This window comes from Amblyomma maculatum, chromosome 4 (genome assembly GCF_055883805.1).
Source record: "Amblyomma maculatum isolate TAMU_Amacu chromosome 4, ASM5588380v1, whole genome shotgun sequence".
NCBI classification, from domain to species: domain Eukaryota; kingdom Metazoa; phylum Arthropoda; class Arachnida; order Ixodida; family Ixodidae; genus Amblyomma; species Amblyomma maculatum.
This window is the reverse complement of record NC_139347.1, coordinates 138,605,438-138,617,094: the sequence shown is the minus strand read 5'-3', so window position 1 is coordinate 138,617,094 and position 11,657 is coordinate 138,605,438. Positions and strand designations below refer to the sequence as shown.

The 11,657-nt window shown below is 43.9% G+C and overlaps 2 protein-coding genes across 3 annotated transcripts; both read right to left on the bottom strand.

The window, feature by feature from the left end:
• Positions 1-91: 91 nt before the first annotated feature.
• On the bottom strand, positions 92-447 carry LOC146193141 (uncharacterized). Its single transcript, XM_084602581.1, has one exon. It carries the CDS (start codon positions 445-447, stop codon positions 259-261), a length of 189 nt encoding a protein of 62 aa, XP_084458707.1. The 3' UTR covers positions 92-258.
• On the bottom strand, positions 292-11,619 carry mRpL53 (mitochondrial ribosomal protein L53). Of its 2 annotated transcripts, none has more exons than XM_084602580.1 (4): positions 11,470-11,619; positions 11,228-11,372; positions 6,443-6,555; positions 292-540 (listed from the first exon to the last, which is right to left on the bottom strand). In XM_084602580.1, the coding sequence occupies exons 2-4, from the start codon at positions 11,350-11,352 to the stop codon at positions 431-433; spliced, it is 348 nt and encodes a 115-aa protein (XP_084458706.1). In that variant the 5' UTR covers positions 11,353-11,372; positions 11,470-11,619; the 3' UTR covers positions 292-430. The 2 variants fall into 2 exon arrangements, with proteins under 2 accessions (XP_084458706.1, XP_084458705.1); XM_084602579.1 differs by having other exon boundaries at positions 11,438-11,593.
• Between the last annotated feature and the right edge of the window lie 38 nt (positions 11,620-11,657).

The window sequence follows — 11,657 nt, the reverse complement described above, 5'->3', positions numbered from 1 at the left end:
AACTTACACCTTTGCAGCCAAGGAAGGCTGCGCCCATGACTGGTAGACATTGAAACAATTCACGGCACAAGTAACCAAGACAACAAGCAGGTTCAGATGCGAATAAATTTACTATGACATGAGCTGACATCCCTTGCTAGGCAAGAACAATGTGGAGAGTGCAAATATAACTAGAGATGCTTGACTTGACCAGAGTGGTGCCAACACAAGAGTGTGGGCATCTGGTATGTGCGCCAAGTGGGCAGCATAACATGTGGCCTATTCGACAGGCCGCAGGGTGATGAACCGTGACAGCAGGAAGGCGACGAGGCAGGTGGTCAGCACAAAGCAGGCAGCGAAGATGTAGAAGGTCTCCTCATCAAATATGTCACGGAAGGCAGGCACCTGTCCATATACGCGCATGAACAGCTCTGCCTGGGGCGTCAACTTTTCACCCGTCTTGGTCATGGCTCTTTGGCTGGCCTGCCAGGCGTCCTGCCACCTGCAGCACCTCCAGGCTGCTCAGGTGGCCGCACCGAATAAGCGCCCGCCGTCCGTCTGCTGCAGATGAACCACATGGTGCACTAATTATGTAGCAAATGTTATGACACATACATCAAGACTGGAACCACAGCACAAAAAAATAAACTCTGAGGAGGCAACCCAGGACGAGCAACGAGTGTTCACAAGTAGCGCAACACTGGATGAGATTTGCCATATTTTGCGCTAAGATGCGAGAACAAAAGCAATCCTATTACACTATGAAATCAGCGGTCAACTGCATGAGCAAGGTGGAGACCCTGCTTTTGAAAAAAGAATTCTGCTTCCTAGAAAGCGTTGTTAAATCACCGTTTTTATCTTTCCTTGCATCTTTTCTTATTAGTTTTTTATTACGTACTGCAACCAATCATCTACAGCACATTTGCTTGTTTGCAAATTGTGAAATATGCTCCAATGGGCAATTTGGATTCGAATACAGAGTTTTCATTGGCCGAGGGGGATACCATACTTTTTCATGAATTTAGGACACTGCTCCTAATTGCCCAGAACCCTTTGCCTCTTCAATCCACATCCTCTCCCTCTGCCCGGCAGACCCTCCCTGCGGGGCCTAGAGCAACTGAAGACCTGGGAGAACTGGGAGACCCTGCTGCGTTCAGAGGACCCGGCCGTGCAGACCATCGCCACCGGCCGGGCTGCCAGTGTTATGCTCTTCAGGGACATAAACACTTGAATCTCAGTGGGGTCGTGCGGGGACCCAGGGGCCTGCGCGCCCCGAATTCCTACGTCTAATAAAGGTTTTCTCTCTCTCTCTCTCCGAATTGCCGATTGTAATGTGCCATTACATGCCCACATCATTAGCATGCTGCAAAATGGCAATGAAGTCACTTTACACTCAGTGGATGCCTGTCCTGTTTCGCCTGCTCTATATTTTCAAACCTGATGTGCTCCAGCTGCAAATATAAACCTCCACTAGTATGCTCTCTTTTTTTTTAAAGAAATGACTTGCAATTTCTGTTTCTGTGAAAGCGAACTGCTTGTTGCTCTTGTCATAGTCACTTCCAGTGGAATCACCTATTAACTTACAACAAACATGAAGTGGTATATCACAGAATAAGTGAGAGCAAGGCATGAGCTGCTGCAACAGACTGCTTTGCTCATAATGCTTATACTGCTGTGGGATAATACCGCCAGGTTCTTTTTGAAGATGCCTTGCACCCACTATATTAAACGCGGCACTCTAATAAAGGCTGTGATTCATTTAAACTAATTTTACTGTAAAACCTCATTACAAGAGACACTCAAGGGACCCAAAAAGATGTCTCTTGTAACCAAAAATTCTAAAAGCACTGCATTAATATGCTTACTGCACATCAGCACATAAATGCATTTACACGCATTAACAGGAAATTGTTCAGGAAAGCTTAAAAAAGTTATTCATACTAGTGTGTATTTTTTGTGAGTGCAGAGTGTATTCCTTCCCAAATTCTGGAGGTAAAGCACTTCACTTTGCAAGCCTTTCTGTTGCTTTACTACCTTTAAAGCACCCTTACATGCTTGTCACCCTCAGATGCTGACACTTTTTCTCTGAAATGTCCTCGTAGTCATCCGCTATAACACATGTGCCATTTACTTGCGCGAGAATGGCACAGTCTGCAAGCTCTTCGGGAGCACACAAGATCCACATCTGCAGGTACGAATTCCTCAAAAGATTTTGGTACCTCAGCAGTCTCTTGTATGCTCGCCCAAGCTTCAAGAAAGCTTTCCATAGTATCCATATATGGGCCCTCTTACATCATGTCACCACATTTAAAGCCTACTTGTCTGAAAGGTTTTCACAGCTTCACGTCTCAGGCCATTCCAGACACCTGAATCCACCTGAACAGCAAACTTCCCATCAATTACTATTATACAGTCTTGCTGCCTGTCGAGCAACAGGTGTTCTGCCAACCTTGTTTTGTATAGCAACTTGACTGAGTGCATAATGCCGGTATCTATTGGTTGAAGGTAGGGTGTGGAGTTTGGAGGGAAAATTAACTTTGGTGGCTTTGAGTACGAGAACTTAGGTGCTGCAAGAAGCACTGTCTGCAAAGAGAAAGACATCAGGATTCTCGGCTTTCATCTTGTGATCACATTTTAACAGCGAGGAGTTAAAAATGATGATGTCATTCATGCATTTTGATTTGCTTCGTAGGCGACAGTACTGCGATGCCAGTCTCTGAAGCAACGGGGTCGTTTTGACTTCCCAATAATGGGAAAGCACTTATTCTCAGTTGTTGACATATAAAACAAAAAGGATGCTGATATGGAACAGAATTTAGCTAAGGGAATCTAAGTGTATCATGTACGAGTTGGTACGCTTCGGCTGCATTGCATGAGCACACCTGGGTTCTGTCTCTTCTAAACAGTGAAGAATTTAAGGGACCTGAAAAAGTTGTCCTTAGTAACCGAGTGTCTCTTTTAACCATGTCTCTTGTATGCAATATTGTTAACATAGCAGACATAGGAAAACCAACCAAACAATTTTCAAGTGTCTCTTATAACAGTGTCTCTTGTAACAAGATTTAACTAAAAATAAACAGCGTTTTTTTCATTCCTACTCCAACTCTTTCAGGACTGTGAAAAAAGCAGCTGATTATGAGGGGTCTTGGGGAAAGCTTTTTTTTTTATATATGCGAACTCTACCCAACCCTGCTACTACTTCAATGCTATTCCATATAACATAAATATTTACTTACATGAAAAAAATCTTTTTGTTCGAAATTTAAAAAAAACTATTTACAAGTTGTTGAAAAAGCATGCATATACAATTAAGAAACTGTAATAAAATTTCATACTACACAAAACGTGGCAAGATGCCTTTTTTCTTTGTTCTGAAAAAAAAAAAAAAGAAAAAAAGAGAAGTCTTCAGCACTGCTGAACCGAATATGGAGCTAAGCTGCGGGTGACCGAGACTACTACTTCTTCGCGGCTGTTCAAAGTCATTTGTGACTGCGGCCACGGACTATGCGATGGGCCTAAACCTGGCGTAGTATTGCTTTCGCAATAATATGCATTAGGTAAGTTAATTTTCATTTTGTTGATGTTCAGTTTTTTAGAATCAAGGAGTAGAACATGCGACTCAAGAGCCTTGCAAGCGAAATTTTATTTCATAAAGTATTTGATAAAGTATTTGCAAGGTTCTGCTGTACGATATATACTAACATAATAAAATTAGAGTGCAAAAACAACTCCACACAGACAGAGTACTGACACACAGCACGCAGCAGTTGGTAGTGAGCGCTTGTGCTGTGTGTTGGTACTCTGCCCGTGTGTGGGTGTTTTTTGCGCACTAATTGTATTATGAACAATACGAATCAACTCGCCCCGGAAGAAGTTTTACTGGAGATACATACTAAAACGTTATTTACATGGTTTTTTGAGATCCACATAAAAGTTTATAAAAGCTCTCCAAAAATTTAAAAAAGTAATCTCGTTCTGAAAACTTGCCAAAAAAGACGAAAAAAAAAAAGGCTTGCATGACAAAAAAAGCATTAAAAACTTTCAGGATACAGAAAAAATTGATGCTACATTGCGCCTCATTTATTAGTTGTAAAAATTTGACGTGCCTATCTGCTGACTTCTTTTTTAGTGTTTGGAAGCAGCGATGACAATTCAGCTCTCACAGCGGTTATCTCACATGTCCATTCTCCCAACTGCACTAAATAAATGCACTGAAGCCAAATTAGTGAAGTGAATTCTGAAGGCGTGCCATTCTTGTAACACCACTGCTGAATATATATAATATTTGTTTTCACCTTGGTCTCCCTCTGCTCATAGCACAGCTTCCAATTTTTGGGTTTTCGTTAGGGGCGTGCAAATATTCGAAAGACTAATATTTGAAATTTTTGAATATATTCAAAAATGATCAAATACACCTAACATTCTTCAAATTCACTGCACTTTCATCACCACAATGCTTGACCACGTAGAATGTGGAGTGATTCATTATCAGAATGCAACGGGGCGTTTTTATGAAGAGGGGCCTTCTGTTCTGAATAGAGGCCTTCCCAACAGAGTGCGTAAACTAAAGAACTTGACGAAATCAGGAAGAAAAGTTATTCTCACTTTGGTATCATTTTAAACGGAGACAACCATCATGCAGGCGTTCATCATGCAGTTTTTCACGCTAGTTTCGCTAGTTTTTTCAGACGTATTTGATAATTTGAGCTACTATTAGTTAATTCAGACATTCTTTTTTTTTCTGGTGCTTTGAAAAACATGGAATTGTTGAGAGTTTGCTGGATTATTAAGTAGCAATATGACAGCTCCACCCAGTTCAATGCACCTGTACCGAACAAAAGGCGACCAGAATCCTGCATAAATCTTATCTGTCAGTAGGCACGTTTTGCAAAAGGTGGCAGAGTGTAATAAAGTTTGAGGTCAAAATCCAAAATCTGGCCTAGAAGCTGTTCTTCGAGACCTTTCCTTGTTGCCAACACCCAAGCTAACAGAAATAGAAAAACTGCTCAAGAGCGAGCCAAACTGAAAGTACTATTCTACTGGGCCCTTAGTTAAAGTTTCAGGCTGATATTTGCCTGACTTAGCATCTAAGCTGAAGTCTGAGCTCACAAAGTCATCTTCGGACACAATGCTGCTGCTGTCATAAAAGAAATCTATGCTAGAAAAGCAGAATCACACGAAAGGTGATGAATATGTGGCACAACCATCCGAGACGTTGATGGCATTTTTGTTCACATTTGAGACTACTACATTCCAAATAATTATTCGTCTTACATCGCTGCCTGACAAAAAAAGTGGGCTATGTAGAAACCGAAACTACAGTCGCAATAATATCTGCTGAAATGTGGCTACGTATTTCATCCTACGAGAATCTGCATCTGGCAGCAGATCGAAAACCGTCTGTTAAATATGTACGAAGGAGATGCTATGGGACCACCCCAAAAGAGTTCGCCATCCCAAGTTCCCTGGAAGACAAATTCCTCTCCCGTACCTCTCCATTTAATCCTGTCCTGTGGCAGCTGTGGCCGCCTCCTCATCATAAACTTCCTAACCTCATGCGCCCATCTGATTTTCTGCCACTCCTCACCTTAATAACAGTACCAGCAAATATATTCCTCATGAGCAAATAAAAAAAAAAAAAATCTGAAAGGCAAGAACGACAGTTGGGTTGCAGTTGTGTTCTTCTGATGCCTGCAAAAGCAAACACTGAGCCAAGAAGAAGAACGTACTGGAACTCTCTCAAACACCTTTCGGAAATGTCCAGTTTCACTTTCCTCCCACAACAGCATGAAGCAAGCTGCAACTACTCCTTAAAACATGATTCAGTCCCGGAAAGTTTGCCAAAGCAAAGCCCACAAGAGGCCCATGCAGGTATGCCCAAAGTGTGTCGCTCAAAATCAGTGCAACAATGTTTATGTTCTCCACGCTGCAGTTTCAGCAACAACAAGAAATAAGAAGCCAGAGCTCTGTCCATAATAGCCGTGCAGTACTGATAGTAGACTGGTAGCAATGCTACGAAGCTGCAGCTGCTCTCTGATCCAACGGTTCTTGCCTCAAGAAACTTGACGGTACAGTCTGTATAAGCACACACAAAAAATCAATTTCCCACCCTTTCACTGTCAATTACTAACATTACAAACATCCTCTGCTGTATTGGAGACTTCACTACACAAAGGTTCTGCTGAAGGAAGGGAAGAGGTATCTGCTGCATAAGCAGCTGATGCGTGTTTCTTTTTTTTTCTTCTTTTTTTTTTGCATTGTAAGAGTGCAGAGTCATCTGAAAACTCTTGAAAATGAGTGAGGAATTGCTACCTTAATCGGACATGTTAATGCTTTCAAGGAATTTAAACAAAGGTAAACAATACTTAACTTGACAAAGAAACTGCGATTCCCAGCTTTGAAGTTTTGGCACAGAAAATAAAAGGAAATCAGCCGGAAAGCCATGATTCCAGTGGGTACTTACAGTATGCGATTTCGATAGTGGGCTCTGACCGGTCACACACAACCTCCGTCTTGACAGCGCAGTCGGGGTTGGTCAGCCGCACCCGTGATATGTTGACAGCAAACAGGAAGTCTCTGCAAAGGAAGCGGTTTCTGATCCAGCTGCCATTACATCAACCTCACTGTGCTAAATGTGCCAAGGCCAACCAGGAGTGGCTCACTAGCTATTCCAAGCTGCAATGATAGGAAAACAATAACTGGTGTGAATTTGGCAGCAGCAGCATCCGAGCTCACTGCTGCAACAAATCATTGCCACGTTTGCATGGCACATTATGGTTTGGCTTATGGGGCTTAAAGGGCCACTGTCCAGGGAAGGCCCTTTTAAGAAAAGGAGCCCAGTGTTTCGATCAGGTACCGGAGATAGTCTGTGCAAAATTGTACAGCGACACGCGCGCCGCAAAGCATCGAAAATACAATTCAAAGCTCCCTCATGCTCTCCTTTGAGAAGCCAGCTTCACCGCTTCCTGCGCTGGCCTGACGGGCCCCGATAATGATGTACGTACCGGGAACGACGTCCATTGGTCCGTCTCGCTGACTGACAGGAGAAGGATGGGTGTCTACCGCTCGCAGCGCGCTTTTCCCTCGCCACGGCCAGACTGAATCCAGCGGAGCGCGCTCCCTCGACCGTTTTTTTTTTTTTTCACACTCGCGGAGAGCCACGCCCCACCTCCCGCCAAACGCGGAGGAGGAAGGGGAATTTGTATTGCGGAGGCTAGACGACCTCGGGCAGGAGAGTGAAAAACCTTTGCGAGGGAACGGAAGGAGAGAGGCAGGATAAATCGGGTGATTGCGGTGGCTGTAACTGCATTATTAGTTACTCTTTTCAAAAACATTTTGCGGCCTTGCGTTCCAGGGGCGAAGTCTCACAGTCACCGGGGAAGAAAATATTTTCGACCGGAGGGTGGACAGTGGGCCTTTAATGTCCCAAAGTTACTCGGGCTATGGGGAGCACTGTAGTGGAGAGCTCCAGAAAATCTAACCACCTAGGGTCCTTTAGTGTGCCCTGACATCACCCAGTTGCACAGGCACCCTGCTTTTGTCTCCATTGGAAAGAAGCTGACATGGCTCGGATTTCACCCTGAGAGCTGAGTGCCCTGGCCACTGAGTGGCGTGGTGCATGGCATATTACGTCTCATTTAATTATCTTGAATGGCTCATAATAGCAGCTTACGAATAGCATTTTGTCTGCTCAGATTAAGAACATACACACTCTGCTCATCACAGAGGTGCATTGTGTCAGCAGCTTGGCAGAATGAATTATTCATTCCCCTGAATAGTTGGCAGTCATGCTTCACCATGCAGTTTCTTCTTAATTACGTACTCTTTTTTTGCCCTAGCTCTTAGTGTTACGCCCATCCACTGCATGCTGCATCCTTTAACGTTTTGAGAATTCCTTCAGCCAGGGTGGTCAAAGAGGTCTTTTGAAAAATGTCACTGGTGTGGCAGCCCATTCCGTGAAAAACATTACATATGGCACATATAAAAAATATACAAACAAAAATGAGGGAATTTAATTGAATGCGAGTATTGCTATGTCACGAACACTTGTGTAACCAGTGCAAATTTGTATGTTTACTAGTCTAACGTGGAAAGGTATGGAACTGAAAGAGGCACTAAATCTTTAAAAGGCATCTAAAAGGGCTGAAGGCAAAAAGGCAGCACTGTTACTGAGATTTCACTGGACACTTCGACTACAAAATTCCTGTCCCATGCAGATGGCAAAAAAATAATATATGCTAACTCCTGCGCAACACTGCATATTATGCTCCAACTTGCTTGTGTACTTGCAATCCTCTCGCCAGCACTGTTGGGGCAGTGGGCATTTGGCACACTCAGAGTGCACTGACAGATCAAACATGCGGCGCATTTCAAAGTTGAAATGCTAGAGTCAACTGGTTATTAGTTAAGAAAGAAAGAGAGAAATGGTCCCAATAAAATTTATCATTGTTTCATCTTGACAGTGGATTGCTGCTTTCAACACGATATCAAAAGTGAACTATAGTTTGATTTGTGCCCCCTCACATGACCACCCACACATCACAAAGTCACGTGTACGCCCAGCAAGTTAGATCCTGATTAAAATTTTTAGAAGCCACTTCTACAAAAGTATACAAAATTTATACACTGTACAAAGTGTATACAGGCAAATGACTGATGTTTAGAAGAGATACCAAAGATATGGATGAAACAAATGAACATCAGAGGAAAGTGTTAAATGCCACCACAATAACCAAAACAAAAGTGGTTCTACGAAAGTGTACAGGTTGACCAAGTAAGGGCAAGCAAAGTGCTTCCACAAAACCACTCATTCATGGAGACTGACTGCTTTTAAGAGTCGTCTTATAGAGCGTGAGTGCCACCACTAAGGTGGACGACAACAATGCCATTTTATACTACAAGGAAGCTCACATGATTTCTCCAGTAGAGAACGCAAATAATGATGGAAATAATTTCTGTGTTCTAAAAGACATAGCTTGTGTTATTCTGTTTATCTCTATTATAAAGTTCCTGTGTTGCACACTGCAAACTATGTGCTAACAAGTGCACTCTAGGCGTCTCCTAAGTAGTACGCAACCCTGGCATCTGCTTCCAAATCCATGCAATCAGTATGGACCCAAAGCTTCCTGTTGTATTATGCCACAGCTTACTACGGATTTAAGGTGCTGAAAATGTTTTCAGGGTTGGCAGGGCATGAAAAATACAATAAATCACCCAATGTCAGGCATTTATGCAATGTGCAGAAATCAGAGGTGAAGTCTCAGTCCACTGCCAGTTGATAGCCAGACGAGCGTTGTATGAATTAATTGCAGCTCTAGGAAAGCTTCACGTGCAACTGAGCTGAGGCACAAGAATACACAACATCGCAGCAAGGATAGCCTGCATAAATAATCCCTTTGAGGTACAAACAGTGCTTCTGCTTGATGCTATCCACTGGCCATGCATGGGTTACCTCACTGCATGCCCTGAAATTTTCTCTTAGTCCTATGCTCGTTTTTGCATTCTATGCACGGCTGATCAGTCATGCACATAAATTTGGGAAAAGTAAAGTCTGTGAACTGAAAACTGCAACAAAAAGCCGTATCCGAGTCTGCAACAACATCCGAACTGCACCACAGCAGTTGCTTCTATACGCTTATTGCTACGTGCACAGATCTCAGCGAAAATGCGCTGACCTGAGTGTTTGGCCATATGTTGCCTCTAACTTGCTTGTGTACTTACAATCCTCTCACCAGCACTGTTGGGGCAGTGGGCACTTGGCACACTCACAGATCAAACGTGCGGCACATTTCAAGGTTTAAATGCTAGATTCAACTGATTAGTAGTTAAAAAAAAAAAAAAAAAAATGGTCCAAATAAAATTTGTCATAGATTCATCTTGACTGTGAATTGCTGCTTTCAACGCGATATCAAAAGTGAACTGTAGTTTGCTTTGTGCCCCCTCACCTTCAGCTGCCCGACACCAAACAGCTAGCGCAATGGACAGTTTCTCTTGCGATCACAAATGAACTCGCATACACAGCTGGTTGTACACCATGTGTGTACTTCAGCTTTGAGCTGGTGAAGCAACCAGCGTAGCACGAAGGATCTTTCTACTATCTGACAAGTGCAACAGATTGCTCCCATCTACTGCACTATAGTCCCGTTTCATTTGGCAATGAAAGAAGTCGGAGCCAAACAGACAATTGTTAACTTGCTTCTGCCAGCCTATGATGCAAACAGCAGTAGTGATGGCGATGATGCATCGAGCTGGTTTGGTTTGGTTTGGTTTTGTGTGGTTTAACGTCCCAAAGCGACTCAGGCTATGAGAGACGCCGTAGTGGAGGACTCCGGAAATTTCGACCACCTGGGGTTCTTTAACGTGCACTGACATCGCACAGCACACGGGCGCCTTGCTTTTCGCCTCCACCGAAAAGCGGCCGCCGAGGCCGGGATTCGATCCCGCGTCCTTGCATCGAGCTGGAAGAATGCACATACGGCAAGATATATGTTGCATGCTTTGAACATTTTACGAGAAGGCACTGCAGCACTTATTTCCTTTATTTATTAAGTTAGGCTACAGCCAAAAAAGTTCAAGCCGATGTAGAAAGCCTGCGAGATACACGCTGCTGCGCATTTAAAACGCTAGGGAAAGAGACCTATAGCTGCTCCAGCGTTGTCCATAACCGTGGCAACACCTGTGCTGAATGACAACTGCAAAATGTTGGTCGCTGTACAGTTTCAGAAGCGGATAAAACCTGCTGTGTACCTGCAACAACTCCTTCATTCACTGATATGCTCTGTCACCAAGAAAGTTTACTACTGACCACGTAGCGGTAAACGATCTCAGAAACACTGCAAAGCAGGGAAGCGGTACACGTGATCCCACTTCCAACGTCACAAGGTCGTTGCCTGAAGGTGGCACCATTTTTAATAGCTAGTCTGCTATGTTACAAAACGAAGATGGATCAACAAAGTGTAACATGATTACCATAGGGAATGACGCGTTGTCGCGGAATGCATGCATGCCGTAGATGAGGTATCTATCGTGCACGAGGCACTAACTCATTTAATTTGTCCGAGGACGTCAAAGCCAGTCAACTGCACTGCCGTCGTATGATCACAGAAGGTGACCCTGGGCTAAACTTGAACGCATATTCCAAAGAGCACGGACCGTTTTGACTATGCGGCTTGCTGCAGTCGGCGCGCGCCACACAGCACGCGGCCGGACAGCTATCAGCCAACAAACCTTTCCCCACTGCGTGACCCACCTCACTGGCTTCGCATTGATGTGGAAGGGGTCGAATTTGACCGTGACTCGCTTGAAAGGTTCCAGGTGAAACGCTTTTACTGCTTGAGCGATGGCCCTTCCGACAGCATTCACAGTAGCAGACATGGTGGGAACGGCATGGACGGCTGGGAAAAGGCAAAAAAAAAAGGGAACAAAAATATGCCTATATTTTAAATGTTTTCCCACCTACCTCGTGGTTAAGAACGTGGATGCAGTTCGTACCAAACGGCTGCTGATAGCCGCGTGAACACAGCTACTTTAACCGCAGAGGCGCCTGCACAAACTGGGATAGCTTCTCCACATTTCACAAGAGCGTCGCCGTGTCGCCTGTCGGACATAATTTACACTAATAAACAGTTCGCTTTTGTTTGCTCTGCGGCATTTAATAGCTCGAACAACTTATTTAATTT

Coding starts and splice junctions, on each gene's coding strand:
- LOC146193141 (XM_084602581.1), bottom strand. CDS start 447: ATGACCAAGACGGGTGAAAAGTTGACGCCCCAGGCAGAGCTGTTCATG.
- mRpL53 (XM_084602580.1), bottom strand. CDS start 11,352: ATGTCTGCTACTGTGAATGCTGTCGGAAGGGCCATCGCTCAAGCAGTA. Junction 6,556..11,227: donor ATCAATGCGAAGCCAGTGAG/GTGGGTCACGCA, acceptor CTTCCTTTGCAG/AGACTTCCTGTTTGCTGTCA. Junction 541..6,442: donor CACTATCGAAATCGCATACT/GTAAGTACCCAC, acceptor GTTCATCTGCAG/CAGACGGACGGCGGGCGCTT.